This window comes from Erpetoichthys calabaricus, chromosome 5 (genome assembly GCF_900747795.2).
Source record: "Erpetoichthys calabaricus chromosome 5, fErpCal1.3, whole genome shotgun sequence".
Lineage (NCBI taxonomy): Eukaryota > Metazoa > Chordata > Cladistia > Polypteriformes > Polypteridae > Erpetoichthys > Erpetoichthys calabaricus.
Genome location: NC_041398.2, coordinates 82,863,498 through 82,885,564, shown reverse-complemented (window position 1 = coordinate 82,885,564; position 22,067 = coordinate 82,863,498). Strand labels below are relative to the sequence as shown.

The 22,067-nt window shown below is 38.8% G+C and overlaps 1 protein-coding gene across 4 annotated transcripts in view; it reads right to left on the bottom strand.

Annotated features, from left to right (window-relative positions):
* htt (huntingtin) overlaps positions 1-22,067 on the bottom strand; it is a 242,530-nt gene that overhangs the window by 140,796 nt on the left and 79,667 nt on the right. For all 4 annotated transcript variants that reach the window (XM_051928233.1, XM_028801715.2, XM_051928234.1 and 1 more), the window contains 6 exons: positions 21,621-21,718; positions 10,133-10,272; positions 8,169-8,232; positions 5,439-5,539; positions 4,870-5,016; positions 3,047-3,167 (listed from right to left, as the gene is read on the bottom strand). In XM_051928233.1, coding sequence (XP_051784193.1) covers positions 3,047-3,167; positions 4,870-5,016; positions 5,439-5,539; positions 8,169-8,232; positions 10,133-10,272; positions 21,621-21,718 — 671 coding nt within the window. The remainder of the gene's footprint in view (positions 1-3,046; positions 3,168-4,869; positions 5,017-5,438; positions 5,540-8,168; positions 8,233-10,132; positions 10,273-21,620; positions 21,719-22,067) is intronic.

Below are 22,067 nucleotides of genomic sequence, written 5' to 3'. Positions count from 1 at the left end.
TTCCAAACACAAGAGTTTTGGGTAGCCAAACAACATTTTAAAAAGCATCAATTGCAGAGTAGAAGACACTTGTGGTGTGACAAATCATTGCAGGGAGTGTTCACTCACATACCTTGTTGTGATGTGAGATTTTGCATATAACTTGATAAATATTTTGTATGTCCTTATTTGTAATTTAGGCAAAGCAATGTAATTTAGTGTTACTTTGGTGAGATGCATTCGTGTTTGCCCCCTCCCTTTACGACTGAGTCTTTTTGAATTTTACAACAGAGTTGGGGGGTGTGCCTTAAACCAGTTCAACCCCCCGCAAGGAAGCCAGGTTACTTTAACATATGGTCTTGGGAGGTGGCAGGTTTTAAGATATTGTATTCCCCCATTGGTCTACAGTATGGCTGTTTGGAATTGGCTTGGATCAGAAGCTTTTAAGTTCCATGATGTCCTATTGGCTCTAGGGGTTGGACAGAGAATCTATAAATCTGCTTGCTCAACCACATTCTCTCTCTCTCTTACTAACCAACATATGATGAAGACCATCACTCCATGAACTGAAAGGACAACACAATGGAGACAACAGTTTAGCAGCCATATTGGAACAGGCACACGGCCTGTTCTGAAGAAAGCTGAATGATACTTTAACTAGAGACATTTTACATAACTACAAGTCTGTGTGCCGCCTGAAACTACACATCACCATTTAATCAGGTTGTATGGTTGCCAATATTCAAAAGTATTTTGCATATTGTTATTATTTATGAATATTATCAATAATACATTGTTTTATGTGTAACTTAACTCCTGCTTGTCTTTTTACTACACCTAATTGCCTATAGATATAGAAGGGACGGTGGGGATAAGTTATATACTATAATACCTTATAAACAGTGGTAAGTCTGTGAGATTAGGCATTCTGACAAAGGCTACATACTAATAATACAATAGGGGAAAGTAAAGCAATATATTACTCCACCAAGACAAAACATACCTACAGTCAAAGTAAAAAGTATGTGAACCATTTGGAATTATCTGGTTTAATGCATGAATTGGTCATAAAAAGTGATCTGATCTTCATCTAAGTCACAAGTACTGATATACACAATGAGCTTAAGCCAATGAAACACAAAAAATTCTACTCTTTCATATCTTTGTTTTACAAACGCATTCAACGTTCACAGTGGTAGTGGAAAAAGTAAGTGAACCTTGGGATTTAATAACTGCTTGACCCTCCTTTGGCAGCAATGACCTTAACCAGGTGCTTCCTGCAACTGCAGATCAGACCTGTACATCGTGCGGGGGGAATTTTAGCACATTCTTCCCTGGGCCACTCCAAAAGGCAGAGTTTGTTCTTCTGAAGCCATTGCGCTGTAGATTTGCTGCCATGTTTGGGGTCATTGTCCTGTTGCATCACCCAGCCTCTTCTGAGCTTAAGTTGATGGACAGACACCCTCACATTATCCTGGAGAATTTGTTGATAAACTTGTGAATTCGTTTTCCCCTCAATGATGGCAAGCTGTCCAGGCCCTGATGCAGCAAAGCAGGCCCAAATCATGATGTTACTTCCACCATACTTTACTGTAGGGATGATGTTTTGATGTTGATATGCAGTGCCCTTTTTACGCCAAATGAAGTTCTGCTTGTTCCTCCCAAATAGTTCAATTTTGATTTCATCACTCCAGAAAACATTTTCCCAGTACCGTTGTGGAGTGTCCAAGTGCTCTTTCGCAAACTTCAGGCGTTCAGCAATGTTCTTTTTGATAGCAGTGGCTTCCTTCTTGGTGTCCTGCCATGGACTCCTTTCTTGTTCAATGTTTTGCGTATAGTTGACTCATGAACAGAGATGTTAGCCAATTCTAATGACTTCTTAAAGTCCTTTGATGTCACTCTAGTGTTCATCTTTACCTCATTGCTGACTCTGCGTTGTGCTCTAGGGGTCATCTTGGCAGGGCGCCCACTTCTAGGCAGAGAAGCCAATTTTTGAGATGACTTTGTAACCCTTTCCATCTTTATGTAGATTAACAATTCTCGATCATAGCTCTTCAGACAGCTATTTTGTGCGAGGCATGATTCCCATCTGGATATGCTTCTTATTAAAGGCTCAAACTCAAACTTTATAGTGTTTTTTATCAATTAAAGTAATTCTAGGCCACACCTCTGAACTCATTTCATTAAATAGACTCCAGATGTGCTAAATTCTGACTGCAATGAGCTTTTTAAAAAGTCATTAGCTTAGGGTTCACTTACTTTTTCCAACCTTCAGTTACACAGTTTGAACGATTTATTCAATATGGTCAAAAATTCTCTGAAAATCTGTGAATCTTTAGTTACAGGAGACAGTGTTTGTTCATTATTGTGACTGACATGAAGATACGAGCATGTTTTATATGGGAATTAGACATAAATATAGATAATTCCTAGGGGTTCACATAGTTTTTACTTTGACTGTACTATCATAGCATGTAAATACAGAGTGGGCAATATCAACCTAACATAAACATCATACAAATGTGAAAGAGGAAATAGCCTTCTCTGAGGAAACTAGAGGGAAAAGCTGTAGGCTAAACAATGACACTCACTTCAATGGGAACTAAATTCAAGATCTGACCACTTAGCCACTAATGGCAATCCTGTTGTCTTTTCCCATATCACTTATTTTTTCATGAATGAATGCTTAAATATTCAATAATCTTTTCAAATTAACTAAAATCATTTGTATATTATCTTACATAAAAACATCACCACACATCATTTAAGATATGCCTGCCATCCTAGGTAATAATTTATTCCAAAAATTAAAAAGCATGAAAACCAAGACAGAGCATAAGTGAATTAAATTGCTGCCTCTGCTCTCCTCAAATGTTAACAAATTAAGCAGGCCATTGTGACAATACTGTTAACTTGTGAGTGTGAATGCTAAAGACAAAAACAATAATGTCAATAGAACCTGGGGATTAACCACCTGTAAATTACACAAATTTTGCAAAAACAAGTAAGGGAAGATAAAAAGAAAATAGAAAATACCAAAAAGAAAACATTAATAAATATTACTTACAGTGAGAGCCCTTGACTTTGAGGATGTCAATGAATGAGACACAGCAGTGATTACTCGTGACAAATTATTCTCAATAGTAATGTCAGAAGTGTTCTGGCACGTATTATATCCTCTGTATGTCCTACATAAGATTACAGATTCATTAAAGCAGCAATCACAAGTCATGTATAATGTTTAAACCTTAGTATTAATTTCATGAAAATGATGCCCATTTCTCATTCTAATCCATTTTTTCTGAACTGCACTGAAGTGAAATAAATGTAAACCTTTAAAATACATTATAACAAGCAATCTGAAAAATCAAAATATACAGACATGTTTAACTAATCCACTTACTTTTGTTATTCTTCTTAACACTAGAGTCCCTGAGACTTACGATGTTTTTCATTGTCCCTGATTTTCATATATTACAGTATAATGTTGACTTGAAGTATAGGATGTGTGAAAACTGAAGCCCAAATATCCAATAAACACTTTCACAAAAGGTGTAACATAATAAGTATGCTTTTATTCAAGAATAAAACCAAAGAAAAAGAAATTACTCAATTGACATGTTGCTTAAGTACAACTATCAGTAAGTACAAGGTAAAAGATATTTGCATACGCACATGTTTGTGCTTTTCATTTTCAACCAGTTGTTACAGAAGTAATGTTTCATCTCAGATGGTACAATGGAAAAGCTACCGCTTAGCAACTTCAAGGTCACAGGTTTGAATCTTGGGTCGAGCTACTATTATTATTATTATTATTATTATTACATAATAAAGACATCCATTTGATGCGAGTCTGCAACATCCTGTGTAAATGTACGGTACTTGTAAAAGTTAGCGCTGAAGGGATAAAAGCAGACACACAAACGCAGCTCAGTCATTTCTACTTGATGTCATGTTGAGCAAACGTCTATGTCTATGGTGGATGTTACTTTTCCTCGCACACAGACATTCACATCAACATGTCATTTGAACATTTTTTTTATTCAATTTTATTTATGAATCCAAAAATAAAACTGAATAAAAAAATGACATGTTGATGTGACAACCAGTTGAAAATGAAATGTGCAAACACACATGTATACAAACATCTTTCACTTTATACTGATTGATAGTTGGGCTTCAGCAACAAGTCAACTGAGTAATTTATTTTCTTTGAATAATAAAACCATACTTGTTTTATTACACCTTTGTGAAAGTGTTTCTTGAATATTTGGGCTTCATTCTACACATATACTACACTTCACATCAAAGTTATGTTGTTATAACTATAACATGAAAACATTTTCTGTTTTAGCCGTATGTTCAGCATTTCTTGCCTTGTATTTCCTCTGTCATTCTATACTTATACAGATCGTTGTAGACACGGAACACACATGAAATGTATATATTTCAAATCACAGTATTTCATTACTTATATAATTCCATACAAGCGCATCACCAGATCAACACTTCAACTCAGACTTCAGCTGTGAGGATTACAGCAGGGTGATGCCTTCATCTCACTTAATGGAGGGTGGCGGGGCTGCATTCTGCTAATCCATACATTTGCAAAACAAAAGCGGGCTATTAGCGCACCTGATAAGGAGCTGCTAGCTTCTTGGCATATGTCAGGAAAATTTAAGGAGGTCAAGGACATCGAAAAAAATTGTAAGCTTCAGGGATTCTAGTTTTAAATTGCTTTCAGTTTCATCATAATAAGGTTATAAATCACAATCTTGTGTTACCTTGGTACATCCATCTATATACATACCTACTACATATATTAAACTGGAGAACCTCACTGCACTAGAGTTGTGACAATGGTAATGGCACAAGAATTGGAACAGATACCTTGTAATGGTGCTAACAGTGAATTGGGAAGGAGGCTGAGTCTCATGCATTAGCAACTGCAGGTAGACACTGCTTTGGTCTCTGGCAATAGCAACCACAGGATCAGCTTGGCTTTGGTCACACTCATAAAAGAGTCTGGATACAAGTCTGGTAAAAGAAGCAAAAGTAGGGTAGGTTTTTTTTTTTTTTTTTTAAAAAGAAACTGAGGTGAAACTGTCAAATGTTTCTTTAAAAGTCCAATCGACACTTAAGTAAGTGGAAGATTTTGCAGATAAATTAATGGGATCCAGGAAATTAAAAAAAAAATTCTCCCAGGTATCAAAAGGAACAAACATATATAATCTTCTAGCACAAAAACAATTTGTTTAAATTTCCTTATATTGTTTGGCTTTTGATAAAATGTTTAGGATGCCTTACTACACTTTACATATTGTATTAAATCCAAACATGCATGTAGATTAACACAATAGACATATTTATATGTTACATGGATCCCACTCTTGACAAAGTAGACTACTAAGCAGCTTTTTCTCTTGACTATACTTTTTGTCTCAGCAATGTCTTTTTACCTTGTCACTGTACTTGCTGCCACATGTCGAACTCTGGCATCATCATCACCGAGTAAATAGATTACAACATCATTCAGTACTCGATGCTGAAGATTTAGTAACTTTTTTTAAAAAGAAAAAAATAGTTACAATCAACAGAAAGTATTACACATAAATCAAACAAACAGATAATACAAAAGAAGGAAAAATACCTTGTTTAATGAGGTTATGAAGAAAATTTATTTCAAATAAATTCATATTGAGAGAAATTAACTGTAAACCAGAATCCAAACAACTGAAACAACTGAAGCATGGCGACTCTGAAACATCAAAGGTTTTCAAGGTCCCAGTAGGTCCAAAAGAATTGCATAATTTATTTTGTTACAGAAGTAGTGCATATTGGCAATGTTCTAAAAAGGCCTATATAACTGGCCAGTATTACACTGATTTGCTTTGGTGTCTGGCAGTAAATCAAGGAAGAAAGGCAAGGAATGTTGTTGAACGTACACCTTCTGCTTCATGACAGTGATCCTCTATTCACACTGACCAAAAAAGCAGTGATAGAAGGACAACTTCAAAAACATACAAAGAAAAGGGCCAGGGACATTTAAGGTCCAGAAGTGAAAAATGGGATCAGTTGCATTATGCTTTTCTATTATTCTAGCTTACAATACATATAAAAACTGTGATTTAAGCAATAAAATTAGCTACTCAATACACTGTAAATTATCACTGAACCAAGGTCTTTCTTATTCAGCTATCACATGTTGGTGCCAAAACTAGATTCATGGAGTCTTTACAATGTGCCGTGTGTGTGTGCGCAAAGAACATATCTTGTTTTACTTGTGCCAATTTCTTCCACTGGCATACTGTCAAAGCTTATATTTCATATAAAAGCTTTTTTGTCAATACATTACTATTGTCGATCAACTGACAAATGAAAAAAATAATCAATACTAAAAAGAATTAAAATTAGCAAAAGCATGAACTCCCTCCTCACCAAATCACCCCTACTTTTAAAGATGACATCAAATGTCACAGGAAAAGAGATGCCTGGGCAAATCTAGACAGGGGAGTGGGTAAATGCACGGTAGTAATATAAGAATAAATTAACAAAGGCAGGATCAGATGTTAAAATAAGGGTTGTAAAGCATGTCCAGAATATGTGCAAAACATGTCTGGGGTATTTAACAGGCACAGATGGTAGTTATAATCTGTACCCAGACTCATGGCATAACACTTACCAGAAGTAAGGTATAAATGGTGTATATATTTTAGCGCTTCATGCATAAGTTGTAAAGCAGAAAACCAGAAGACATAAACTTAACATTGTTATCTTAAAACATATTCTGATGGCTTTATGAACAGAAATTGTATTTATTTATACATTCAGTTGATTAAACACAGACTGCAGAGTCACTGAATTAAAGCCTATGTGCCTAACATGCAAATGATACAAGCCACACACTAACACCATGAAGTTTTTACCCATTTTCTTTGCCTAAATGGAATAAAATTGAGTGGAAAAAGGGAAATTTAATTAAATTTAATTCAGATGATTATCTTTCACTCACTTAATAAGGTACATTTATAAGTGATCTTTTTTACTTTTTCTTGTAAATACTGTACATAGTTGAAGCTACTATTTGAAACCATTATGCACTAATTTACTCCATCAACAGTTAAAGTTGTTTATTCTCTACATTTCCATAGCTCCCATTCACATAAGAAGAAGAAAAAAAAAAAGTTTTTTGACCCACTTTTTCTAATTTTGACTTCTCAGATTTTAAAATGTGAAACAGATGGGGATTTTTTTCAATGACTTATATATATTTGAAGATTTGTCCAAATATTTTCAAATAATTTATATGAAAAAATAAATGTAAATATCACATTTACTGATATTTATTGATAGTGATATATCACTATAACTCCTACAAACCTAACCCTGGTCATATACATCATGTGTAAAATTCAGGGATTGCTCTGGTATAAATTGATTTGGGAGAATAAACTTCCCTCCCTCCCTGTGAACAGTGTATGGCCTGTTTGAGCTCTGAACCAAGTATTTTCTTGTGTTTTAGCAAATATTAACTAGAGGAAAAACCTTTGCCATATTACTGTTGTTCAGAATATGGCAGAAAGAAAATTAATGAGGACGGTGTTAATTAGAAGACATTTATTCAAGATTTATCCAAGGTGATGAGACAGAATTTTAGACTGATGCCTTTGTCATAACTTTGTCGAAAACTACTACTACTGGTGCTATAACGTAATAATACAGTCTTTCAGTAGTGTTTATGATGCTTTCCTTGGGATGCGCATGCACAGACTTACACATACACACACACACTCACACAATATGAGCTACTGTAAAAGAGAATCAAATGAAACTGATCTACCGCTTGATTAAATTGATTATCAAAAACCAAGCAAAAGCAATATAAAACCAAATGAAGATCAGGTTGTATCCAAAAAATATGAAGATTACCAGTTACCAGTATTATTTTACTGGTGTCAAAGAATCCACACATATAACTTTATTAATTAAAATGTTGATTAAAAGCACATTAACTAGGCAATAATAATAAATAACACTGTCAAATGTTTAGTAGATGTTTAATTAGAAGTGCAGGATAAATATATTTTTCATACACCTAGCCCATGCTTTCAAAGTTACTTCAGACTATAATATCTAAAAGATGTCAATTATAACAAATACTAGTAGAATCAGAACACATTGTCTCCTACCCCAGTGTGGTGATGTCCACCCTTGTGTAAGTGTTCAGTTTTCTTCTCCAGGAAACTCACTAACCTAAAATTAAGCACATATACAAAGCATTAATGCTGTCTGCCAATATAACATACAAACAACTGCCAATAATTCACATTTCTCAAGACTTGTGTAAATTTACCAATATAATATTTACAAATATAAAATGGACTAATTGGAGTATCCAGGTAGCATCTTTCAACTCACTTACTTCATGTCAAATCACTTGGGGCTCAAAGGTCAAAAGGCAAGAACCAACTTTGGAAAAACTGCCAGTTGCAGCGCACATTTGTGCATTTTATAAAGTAGCATCAAATTTGCTTGGAGGGAATGTAAGCATATATATCTATCCTTGGGATAAGGGATGAGACAGACAAATCTACAAAAATACAGGATGACTATAGTGACTGAGCCACATTTCAAACCTATTAGAGATGTAAGCCTTCTGAAATAAACACTGTACCAAAATACCTTTTAGTTTTGCTTCTAAATTGCACCACATTAACTTAAATAAAATTTAGAAGGTATATTTTTTTTTACTTTTCATAGAATGTCAACTTGTCCCAAAGTTTCTCACTTAGTCCATGACCACCATTCTGTGTGTCAAAAAGGTGTCTAAATAGTCTAGCCCTCTCATCTCACTCATGCCTGTGCATTATAGCAAATGTGAGGGGAGCGTGAGATGAAGCTAAAGTTCCAAAAATGAAACACTGAAACAAAAAGCTTGCAAAATCAAGAAAACCCAGAAAATCCCTAAACAAACAGGCTATAATTCAGACTCTGATGTGTTATATGTTTATTTGTCTCATGGGTCTTGCATTCTTTCTTAAAAACCCAATAATTAACTGATTGATTAACTAAAGCAAACCTTCAACAATTTACTTCCAAGTATAAAGCTATTTTGAAATAGAAAACTGGAAGAAAATACCTTAAGATTTATATTATTACTTATTAAATATGGAGTTTGATGTGATCTGCTACAAAACAGCTATCTGCATGCTACAGTATCTTCATAACACAGTATTATTACTGCTAAATGAAATGGGAAGAAAAAGAAAAAAAAATTATTCCTACTGCTTTGTCCATATGGTGCACTAAAAAAAAATGTTTCTGTGGCCAAATTATGCTGTATTGAATAAACAATAAATGTATTTGTGAGAGATGACTTTCACGTCACAATTTTGGGTGAACACTAAATACAATCTTGTTCTTAAACAGATATTCTTAAGATGGATCTATTACTAGATTCTTCCTGCCAATGTTAAAGCCACAAGAAAAGTAATTTCATACATCATTTATGTCAACAGCACTGTTGTTATCGGTTCAAATGGTTCTTGAACAAGTGAACCCTGCAGTAAAACTCTCTTTTATGTACAGGAAACAACATTCTGTAAATCTGTCTGTGCAGGTGAACCTATGAAAATGTGCTCCATTTTGTGAGTTATAACATGGGACTATTAAAAGATAATCAGGTGTTTTGGATGCATAAGCAAATTAATGTTCCAGTTATGGCTGGACATGGTTAATACCCAAATTAATTTGACTTGTTTCTACTTATGTTGAAGATTTTGTGGAACAAAAAAACAATTTTTTGCTGCACATGAAATTATGTGAATTATCTACAAGAATAGAAAAGAAAAAACTACATTTCAATTATAAAATGTCACAATTATTAGGCATTTCAACACAAATGAATTAGTATTAAAGCAATATTGCATTCTATTACTCATTTTCATGTAAAGTCAGCAAATTGCCAACTAAAAAAACTCTAAGAACATGAATTATCCAAGAAAACATTTTAAGCCTAACAATACTTTTTTCACACTTTTTGACAATTCTAGAGTAACAGTGTTCTAAGCAACAGGAAGAAATCAAATTAAACAACCCACCTATATATTATGCATCAAAAATGAATTTTTAGTATTAGTTAAAAAAATCTAACCTAAAATCCATTTCTGCAAAGGTTTCTAACAGTTCTGTCCTCACCAACCAGTAAGAACTGTTCGTCAGGGACAAAAGGTCAACTATTAACAGGAGGCCAAGTTCACTGAAGCAGCTGTTGCATAGAGCCATAATACAGTGCTGAAATACAAAAAACAGATTGCAGAGAAATTACAAATAATTTTTAGAATATAAAGGAGGAGTAGGAAAAAAATGCTTACACTTTATTCTCAAAGAAGAATATTTAAGTACACAGTATTTCTTAATTCAAGGTACTGTGCTTTTACGTGTGATGGGGGGAAAACAATCTGATTCTACATCATACAAGTTGAACTAATACTTTAAGAGTTCAGAGGGGTCTAGAGTTTTGAAGGGTACTTCGACACTATAAAAGGTAGTTTAACACTGGTGATTTCACAGTATTACCCTAACTCATGCACACATCAACACTTACCATGAGCTAATATTAAAGTTACTAAACAACTTAACATACATTGTCATTAGGGATGTGTGTTGAAGACTACACCAGAAGAAATTCCACACAGAGTTGGGAAGAACAAAAGAACTGATACAACAAAGTATGTAGATTTATCATTACATAATAATTGTACAAAATCAACAATTGTCAGATGTGTAGTATAATGTACAACATAATACATTAAATATTGTAAAAGCAAGGAAATATTCAAAACTATGCAAAAACATCTGGAAAATACCAATCAAAATAGCTGTGCATAAAGTGCAGATAAAGGAACATTCATTATAAATATAAAATACCAACAAGAAGCAAAGTATAAAAAATTCAGAGGTTTTTGTTAATGCAACATTTTCATTCTCCATGCAAAACAGCTACTATAATAATAATATTATATCAACTTTTTAATACACATAATGCAAATTAAAATGACCTAATTATGCTGTAGTTGATGAATGTTTGCAATTTTTTACTGCATTATTATAAAGACATAATAGTACTAAAAGCTGTGCAGGAAAGTGTAACCAGGTATATCTGGCCTAAATGGCATGCCACTAGACCTCAAAATTACAAATGTTTTTGATAAAAGATATCCCTTCAGAAATACTGCTGCCTAACAGTGAAGCATATAGACAAAGTTCATAAATAAAAGGGAAGATGAACTGAATTCAAGGTAAAAAATGCAAACAACAATTCACATTAAAGGTTGTAGGGGTAAAGTAAATAGTAAATGTAAGATTTTTAAGAATTAATTAGTAAAGATGTTCATATCATTTTGTTCATCATTCGAGCTTGATGGAATAAATGGAAGCATTTCAAAAGGGCATTATTGTTGTCTACTTTAGAGATCTCTTTATGCAAAGCAATTTTCACCTTATTTTGTAATCAAATTTAGAATTAATTCCTTTTCATGAAATGTTACATTTACATTAAACATCATGTGCCATATACCAATTAGTATAGTGAATCAAGACTGTTATTTTAAAATGAGTTCATCAAGAACATGGGGACACAGTTGGAAACCTGTTAAGAGTAAATTTCCCACAAACATTAGGATTTTTTTATTACACAGAGAACCATAGACACTTGGAATAAGCTACTAAGTAGTGTGATGGACAGTAAGATTTTAGGGACTTCAAAATTAGACTTGACGTTTTTTCAGACAAATTAAGTGGATAGGACAGGCAAGCTTTGTTGGGCTGAATGGCCTGTTCTCGTCTAGACTGTTCTAATGTTATAAGTCTGAACTCTGTCACCCCTGTGCTGTTTGCTAAACCACCTAACTCAGTATCACTTGAAGGTTAAACTATTTCTGTGCTGCTCATTATGCACTCCTAATTCTACCTCTTAATCTTTTTTTTTTTTTTTTTTTTTTTTTTTTAAATAAGATTAATATCATATGCTTTGTTGTTATTTTTTTTTTACTGCTTTCATATAATCTCCCTAGTCTATCCATCCATCCATCCATCCATCCATTGTCTCCCGCTTATCCGAGGTCGGGTCGTGGGGGCAGCAGCTTGAGCAGAGATGCCCAGACTTCCCTCTCCCCGGCCACTTCTTCTAGCTCTTCCGGGAGAATCCCAAGGCGTTCCCAGGCCAGTCGAGAGACATAGTCCCTCCAGCGTGTCCTGGGTCTTCCCCGGGGCTTCCTCCCGGTTGGATGTGCTCGGAACACCTCACCAGGGAGGCGTCCAGGAGGCATCCTGATCAGATGCCCGAGCCACCTCATCTGACTCCTCTCGATGCGGAGGAGCAGCGGCTCTACTCTGAGCCCCTCCCGGATGACTGAGCTTCTCACCCTATCTTTAAGGGAAAGCCCAGACACCCTGCGGAGGAAACTCATTTCAGCCGCTTGTATTCGCGATCTCGTTCTTTCGGTCACTACCCATAGCTCATGACCATAGGTGAGGGTAGGAACATAGATCGACTGGTAAATTGAGAGCTTCGCCTTGCGGCTCAGCTCCTTTTTCACCACGACAGACCGATGCAATGCCCGCATTACTGCGGATGCCGCACCGATCCGCCTGTCGATCTCACGCTCCATTCTTCCCTCACTCGTGCACAAGACCCCGAGATACTTGAACTCCTCCACTTGGGGCAGGATCTCGCTACCAACCCTGAGAGAGCACTCCACCCTTTTCCGGCTGAGGACCATGGTCTCGGATTTGGAGGTGCTGATTCTCATCCCAGCCGCTTCACACTTGGCTGCGAACCGATCCAGAGAGAGCTGAAGATCACGGCCTGATGAAGCAAACAGGACAACATCATCTGCAAAAAGCAGTGACCCAATCCTGAGCCCAACAAACCGGACCCCCTCAACACCCTGGCCGCGCCTAGAAATTCTGTCCATAAAAGTTATGAAGAGAATCGGTGACAAAGGGCAGCCCTGGCGGAGTCCAACTCTCACTGGAAACGGGTTCGACTTACTGCCGGCAATGCGGACCAAGCTCTGGCACCGATCGTACAGGGACTGAACAGCCCTTATCAGGGGGGCCGGTACCCCATACTCTCGGAGTACCCCCCACAGGATTCCCAGAGGGACACGGTCGAATGCCTTTTCTAAGTCCACAAAACACATGTAGACTGGTTGGGCAAACTCCCATGCACCCTCCAGGACCCTGCTAAGGGTATAGAGCTGGTCCACTGTTCCGCGACCAGGACGAAAACCACACTGTTCCTCCTGAATCCGAGGCTCGACTATCCGACGGACCCTCCTCTCCAGGACCCCTGAATAGACTTTTCCAGGGAGGCTGAGGAGTGTGATCCCTCTGTAGTTGGAACACACCCTCCGATCCCCCTTCTTAAAGAGGGGGACCACCACCCCGGTCTGCCAATCCAGAGGCACTGTCCCTGATGTCCATGCGATGTTGCAGAGGCGTGTCAGCCAAGACAGTCCTACAACATCCAGAGCCTTGAGGAACTCCGGGCGTATCTCATCCACCCCCAGGGCCCTGCCACCAAGGAGTTTTTTGACCACCTCGGTGACCTCAGTCCCAGAGATGGGGGAGCCCACCTCTGAGTCCCCAGGCTCTGCTTCCTCATTGGAAGGCATGTTAATGGGATTGAGGAGGTCTTCGAAGTATTCCTCCCACCGACCCACAACGTCCCGAGTCGAGGTCAGCAGCGCACCATCCCCACCATATACAGTGTTGACACTGCACTGCTTCCCCTTCCTGAGACGCCGGATGGTGGACCAGAATCTCCTCGAAGCCGTCCGAAAGTCATTCTCCATGGCCTCCCCAAACTCCTCCCACGCCCGAGTTTTTGCCTCAGCAACCACCAAAGCCGCATTCCGCTTGGCCTGCCGGTACCTATCAGCTGCCTCCGGGGTCCCACAGGACAAAAGGGTCCTGTAGGACTCCTTCTTCAGCTTGACGGCATCCTTCACCGCCGGTGTCCACCAGCGGGTTCGGGGATTGCCGCCACGACAGGCACCGACCACCTTACGGCCACAGCTCCGGTCAGCTGCCTCAACAATAGAGGCACGGAACATGGCCCATTCGGACTCAATGTCCCCCACCTCCCTCGGGATGTGGTCGAAGTTCTGCCGGAGGTGGGAGTTGAAGCTACTTCTGACAGGGGGCTCTGCCAGACGTTCCCAGCAGACACTCACAACACGTTTGGGCCTACCACGCCTGACCGGCATCCTCCCCCACCATCGAAGCCAACTCACCACCAGGTGGTGATCAGTTGACAGCTCCGCCCCTCTCTTCACCCGAGTGTCCAAGACATGTGGCCGCAAGTCCGACGACACGACCACAAAGTCGATCATCGAACTGAGGCCTAGGGTGTCCTGGTACCAAGTGCACATATGAACACCCCTATGCTTGAACATGGTGTTCGTTATGGACAATCCGTGACGAGCACAGAAGTCCAATAACAAAACACCGCTCGGGTTCAGATCAGGGGGGCCATTCCTCCCAATCACGCCCTTCCAGGTCTCACTGTCATTGCCCACGTGAGCATTGAAGTCTCCCAGCAGAACGAGGGAGTCCCCAGAAGGTATGCCCTCTAGCACCCCCTCCACGGACTCCAAAAAGGGTGGGTACTCCGAACTGCTGTTCGGTGCATACGCACAAACAACAGTTAGGACCCGTCCCCCCACCCAAAGGCGAAGGGAGGCTACCCTCTCGTCCACCGGGGTAAACCCCAATGTACAGGCTCCAAGTTGGGGGGCAATAAGTATACCCACACCTGCTCGGCGCCTCTCACCGGGGGCAACTCCAGAGTGGTAGAGAGTCCAGCCCCTCTCAAGGAGATTGGTTCCAGAGTCCAAGCTGTGCGTCGAGGTGAGTCCGACTATATCTAGCCGGAACCTCTCAACTTCGCGCACTAGCTCAGGCTCCTTCCCCTTCAGAGAGGTGACATTCCACGTCCCAAGAGCCAGTTTCTGTAGCCGAGGATCGGACCGCCAAGGTCTCCGCCTTCGGCCACCACCCAACTCACACTGCACCCGACCTCCTTGGCCCCTCCCATAGGTGGTGAGCCCATGGGAAGGGGGACCCACGTTGCCTCTTCGGGCTGTGCCCGGCCGAGCCCCATGGGTGCAGGCCCGGCCACCAGGCGCTCGCCATCGAGCCCCACCTCCAGGCCTGGCTCCAGAGTGGGGCCCCGGTGACCCGCGTCCGGGCAAGGGAAAACGGCGTCCAAAATTGTTTTTCTTCATAGGAGGTTTGTTTAACCGCTCTTTGTCTCATCCCTCACCTAGGACCAGTTTGCCTTGGGTGGCCCTACCAGGGGCATAAAGCCCCGGACAACAGAGCTCCTAGGATCATTGGGACACGCAAACCCCTCCACCACGATAAGGTGACGGTTAAAGGAGTCTATACCACAGCTAAATGACTATTAACACTCCTATACCGAAAAGCCACACCTTAATATGTTGCTTTTTCTAATAACGTAAAAGAATATTCCAACCAATTCTTTTTTAAATGTTACTTACCCCATGTAGTCTGTAGTGTTGGCTGAGAAAAAATGTTCATCAGAAAGTAAATGATAGAGAATCTAATTGCACGGGACCCAATAGTGGCCAATGCTGGACAATAGCAAGCGATATGAAAAAGTTCCACAAAAAAAAAAAAAAAAAAAAAAAAAAAAATATTCTTACGTAATTCGTGTTGCATAAACCACATGTCCATTACCCATTTATATGCTCAAAAAGTTCAAAATGCATGTATCTTTGGTACTATGAGTACTCTCTTCTAGAAAATTCAGCATACAAGATAAACAGGAAAGATACTTTCCCATAATACTGTGCACTTCTGAAAACAGGTTTTTTCACCAGTGAATAAGGGGGAGAGGTGGATCTTCAATTCATTAATAGCAAACTTAACGATTTACAATGCATACCAATTTATAAATTTTACGCCCGTTTTGAGGTTAAAAGAAAAAAAAAAAAAAAAAAAAAAAAAAAAACACTTTCTCCCCAGCGGGGAAACAAACTCGGGTCTTTGAGGCACGGCAGTGCTGCTGCACTCTGAGTCAGCAAATCTTAGCATTACACCACTGAAGATGTTGCATCATTCTTGAACCTTTTGTGAAAGTGTGTATTTGATCTTTGGACTTCAGGCTTCACACATTCTATAGTTTATGCCTACATTTTGTAACATTTATTACTAAAATATGAAAAAGTTTCTGTTTTAACAATGTGTTCACACAGATTACTATTGAAACGGAACACACATGAAATGCGTGTGTTCCAAATAACGATCTATTATTTCCACTCTAAAACTCCAGCAGTTCAGTCACTCCCAGATAATCAAACAAGGCATGAGCTGGGAAAACTTAGTGAATGTTCTGCGACGGTGGGGGAGAAGGTGTCAGACTTCCGCTTTCTGGGAGTCCACATCATGGAAGACCTGTCCTGGGGTGTGAACACAGCTGAGCTGGCGAAGAAGGCTCAGCAGAGTTTTTTATTCCTGAGATTCCTCAGGAAAAATAATATCCCCCAAAAACTGCTGGTGTCCTTCTATCGCTCTATTGAGAGTATCCTATGCTACTGCCTCTGCGTTTGGTTTTCCAGCTGCACAACAGCACAGAGGAAAACATTTCAGTGGATTGTAAAGATCACCCAGCAGATCATCGGCTGCTCTTTACACTCTCTGGATGAACTGCACAGCTCTCACTGCCTCAGGAAAGCGGGAAACATCCTAAAAGACTCCTCACACCCAACTCATGACATGTTCCATCTGTTGCCATCAGGCAAAAGATATAGGAACATCAAAACAAAGACTAATAGACTGAATAACAGTTTCTACCCTGTTGCTATTAGGGCACTGAATGCCACCTAATCACCTCCAATGCAGCAGTGCAATAGATGACATCTTGTGCAATAGTGTTCATGTGCAATTAAGGTCTTATGTTGAATGTTTGTGTTCTACCTTATTTCTTCTTATCCTTTTGTAATTATATTTATTTATATTTTGACACCACAGGGAATGCACCTAATTTCGTTGTATTTGTTATAATGAAAATAAAGATATTCTGACGTTAACGTGTCTCTCGCAGGACGTCAAATTGTCTTCCCAAAAGATCACGTCTCGTCTCCCTAGTCACCCTCCCAAGATTTCTTTTTATAATAGAGAGAAATGAATGAATGAATGAATTAAAAATGCTTGTACAAATGTTTAAAAAAAATTTTATACACTAGGAACCATAAACTATTGAGCAAATTACAAAGTAGTGTGGGAAAGTCTAGAATTTTGAGGACCTCCAAATCTCGACTCAATATTATTTTTTAAATATCTAGGAGAACAGGATTAGCAAGTTTGCTGGGATGAAACTGTTCTACTGTTCTCATATCGTGGGTCTTCTAGTCCTTAATTATATATATTATCATTTAATAATTATATATGTACACACTTTTAACATCACTCAGGACTCTAGGGTAAACAATAATGGTTTTACATTTTTTTTTTAAACCTTTGAAAAAACATTTATCATCTACAATATAATCAGGATTAATTATTATTTTAACATTATCTACAATATAATCAGTCTAATTTTTTTTTTAATATGACTCGAATAATCAGTGGAGTTACTGACCTTTTGAATGGTGAAAAATAGGAATTGTGTGCCATGTAATTTTCTGTACTTTTCCTTTCATCCAAATATTTCTTAAAATATTTCAACCTCTCCTTGATTTGTTAAGACAAAAGCATGTAACTTTATAAATAAGCCTGATGCATTTTTATTTACAATTTACGGAAATGAAATTTGACTGATTATTGTGTATAATTGGTACTCAAGTGTTTTTGTCATAAATTAAAAAAAAATGCTTCTAACTTTTATCTGTACTGAGGCTATATGCTAATGCAGGGTATGGTGTTGGAGCAAAGAATGTTTGCACTGGGAAAACTACTCAAAACAGTAATTCTGGGCAGCACCCAGAATTGAACCAGCAACCTCTTGGTTGTGAGTCAGCAATTCTTACCACTGCAACATCCAAGTGATCGTATTAGTGTCGTATCCTAATCTGATTTCTTCCATCCATCCATCCATTTTCCAACCCGCTGAATCCGAACACAGGGTCTCGGGGGTCTGCTGGAGCCAATCCCAGCCAACACAGGGCACAAGGTAGGAACCAATCCCGGGCAGGGTGCCAACCCACCGCAGCCTGATTTCTTTTTCTTTGGTTATATTCTTGAATAAATGAGCACTTATTTTGTTATACGATATTTGGACTTCAGTCTTGACACATTATACACTTCATGTCAAAATTTTGTCATTAGTACTATAACATGAAAAAAATTTCTGTTTAAGGTATGTGTTCAACATTTCTTGCCAAGCACTTCCAGTCATCCTACTGTACATTTACCCAGATAGTTGGAGACATGGAACACACATGAAATGCATGTGTTCCAAATAATGATACAAGGTGAGACACAAAAATAACCGCACTGGGCTTGGGGCTTTCCTGGAAAACCGTCTGGAGGTCGGCTGGATGTGAATCATAGAACTATATCCCCCTCCTACATCCCCAATAAAACTGCTGACCGGCTATGTATATCCTGTGAATAGCCTAGTCAGTATTTGCACAACAATCGCTACACAAGTTGCAGCGATAATGTCAGGTGAAGTGAAAAGAAAAAAAAAAAACCAACAGCAAATATCTTTTCTGTAAAGCACTTTTTGACTGACAAAAACATTCCTGTCCTCGATCATCCTCCCTATTTGCCCAATTTAGTTCCCTGCGAATTTTACTTGTTCCCGAAAATCAAAAATGACCTGAAGGGAACACATTTTTCTTAAATTGATGAATTGAAGACAAAAACGGCAAGCCTGTTGAACAGCCTCAAGCAAGAACACTGCCAGTATTGTTTCAATCAATGGAAGATACGTATGGAGCAGTGTAGAGATCGGGAGGGGGAGTATATAGAAGGTGACAATGTTTAGAATTCATCAATAAATATTTTTTATTTTACCAATCTGGTTATTTTTGTTTCTCACCTCGTATATTCTCCCTTTACTACAGGACATATTTTACAAACGAAGTGTCCGCAAGGCCTGCAGCATTGTGCAGGACCCCTTACACCACTCACATGGGCTTTTCACACTTCTGCCATCCAAGAGAAGATACTGCAGCATCAAAGCCAGATCTGCCAGGCTGCAGGAGAGTTTTTACCCCCAAGCTGTTAGACTCTTTAACACCAGGCTGCCCCCTGGGACCTTCCACACTGCCTCAACCACCTCTAAAAACAGAACTTTTATACATGTAAGCCACTTTCCTGCAAAGACTAGTGGGCATGTTGAGAAGAACTGAAAATCTCATACTGACCTTTAAGTACTTTGACACTCTTGTTATCCTTCTGCTGTGAAACATTCTGACCTGTCATTGTTTACACATGTCTTAAACAACTATTATCATACACTGATAATTTCTGTATTATCTATATCTATTATTTATTTATTATACTGTATTACATATCTTACACATCAATATTGCTGCTACTTCTTTGTCTCGTCTTTGCACAATGTCTTGTCTTGTTTGTGTTTCAATTTTAAATTTTAATTCTATTTTTAATTTATTATTTGCACGTCATGTTGTTACACTGTGGACCCTGAGCTTCGAAATTTCATCTATCTGTATACTTTTTTATGGTTTAGATCAGGGGTCCCCAACCCCCGGTCCGCGGCCCACTACCGGTCCACAGCCGTCTGACAGCCGGGCCGCGAGAGAACTGCCGGCAATGGCGACTCACTCAGACTTTTCAGAACGCTTGGCGGGAGGGGCTTTGCAGCGGTGCAGAGAGAGGAGAGAGACCGAGGTGAGAGACTATTACAACAAAGTATTTCTATGGTTCCGACAGTTTCCCCATATGACATGAGTCTATAGAAATCACGTTACTACGAAGTACATTTAACAGATGCTTTCATTACAACGAAGTGACCTTGAAATGCTTGAACGAATCATCCACAGAGCAGTTAGATCTGTGGTCGCAGCTCAGTTGTGCACGTTTGCACAACGATCCCCAAACAGAACCACTGTAAAAAAAATCTCTTTCTTCGAACTTTCCTCGTAGTTTTTTGTTGTCTGTGGTTTTCATTGATTCCTTTTGCTTATTGCTTGTCAACATTTGAAAAACATCCATTGGAATTTAACTCATTGTCACCTTCCTATAGAAACGGCAGACACGAAAAAAAGATTGCAGTGTTAATGTTTGTGATGTGCAATCTGTTGGATTGGCAAATGTAAAGCATATGTCTTTGTTATATGCAAAAAAAGAAGAAAAATCTCAGATTGCAAATGTATGTGAACTGCTTAATAACTTTAATAATAGAAATGTTATGTAAATTGTGTATAAAACTGCCCCTAACCAACCCCCCCCGACCGGTCCATGGAAAAATTTGCATCTAATAAAGTGGTCCTTGCTGTCAAAAAGGTTGGGGACCACTGGTTTAGATGACAATAAAGTTCACTTTGACTTTGATATTATTTACCCTATACAAGTCCAGGCACCTCACACAGAGATAAACAGACTTGAGCTGGGATAACTTTATGCCCGAGTTGAGCTGCGGCGGTGGGGGAATGCTTGCTGCTTGTGCTGATCAACACATCTGTAAAACAAAAGACGATAATGGACAGGGGCGAAGGAATTTAACCCTTAAACCGGCTATAGTCGGTTCCCAATGCAATTTGCCAGCATGTCGGAGCCGAGTATATTCGGCAATGTACATTCGTTGAATGCCGCAACTGGCTAAAGTCGGTTCCCAGTGCAATATGGCAGCACGCCGGAGCTGATCAGTCAGTGCCGTACATTCATTGAGCAGTCATCTCATGCCCACTGCCGCCCCCTGCAGCAACACTGTCCCTGCGATTGAGCCGCTGCACTAGACTAGCCTGCAAGCATCAGCGTTTACCTCTGTGTTCCTGCATGCAGCCAGTTCAAGCGTAGTTGGCTCGGTGATTTACTGAATTTCACCTTGTACATATTATTCCAGTAGTTTAATAGTTTTTACAGTTCATTGGCAGTGTGTAAAATGATCAGCGTTGCAGTAATTGTGATGCTCTTTGCATGAAAAAAATGTGTTCCATTAAAATTTCACTCTCTCTTTGTGAATTGTGATGTTTACTTAAAAAGTGCAGCAAAAAAGTATTTGGTGTCCAGGGGTGCATTAACCCCCAAGTATTTGGCAGTTTAAGGGTTAAGGTGGCCCGGGATTGCAAGGTTTTTCATAGGCTTCAGGGATTCTAGTTTTTAATGATACACCCTAGATTGGCCATAGATGTTCACACAAATATACTGGAACGCTAGCTTTTTCGAAAAACACTTTATTGTTATGGAGATCATTCTGGTCTTTTGTACATTTAGCTGCCCTTCTAGCAGCTCAGAGTATATGCCTCACTGTTGCATTTCACTGCACAAGTTTAATTTAACTTGGTTAAGTGCTGTTGTCATTTTGAAGCATCAAACAAGGCAACAACATTTGCCTTTTCCTTTAACAGAGTATGTAAAAGTATATTATTGTGAATATTGTTAATTAAACATATAAACACATTAAAACGGAAACTTACCCTAACTGCTGTACAGGCTAGTTTACAGGTAACTGAAGATTCATCTTTAAGTGTCTTCTGTAGTAAAGGAACACAGTCCACTAGGGTAACAAGATTTCCTGCAAAAAATTTTTAAATTTTATAAACAAGGCATTTGTAGTCATAATACAAAAAAAAATAAAGTAGTATTTCATTCAAAATAAATTGTACTTTGCTTAACAAATTATATTGCATACCAGGAATAGCAAGGACTACTAGGATTCTCCAGTGGCAGTACAGCCTGTTATTTTGGCAGGTGACCCAATTTCCTGCCATCTAACTCTATAAACAGTACACTAAACTATATAATAAACTGAAAATATTAGTACATAAACTGAAAATATCAGAAGTTGCAGTGTAATTTTTCCAGCTTTAAAATGCTAAACTATGCAGGAAATAACATGCACAACAGTCATCGTCTTACCAAAT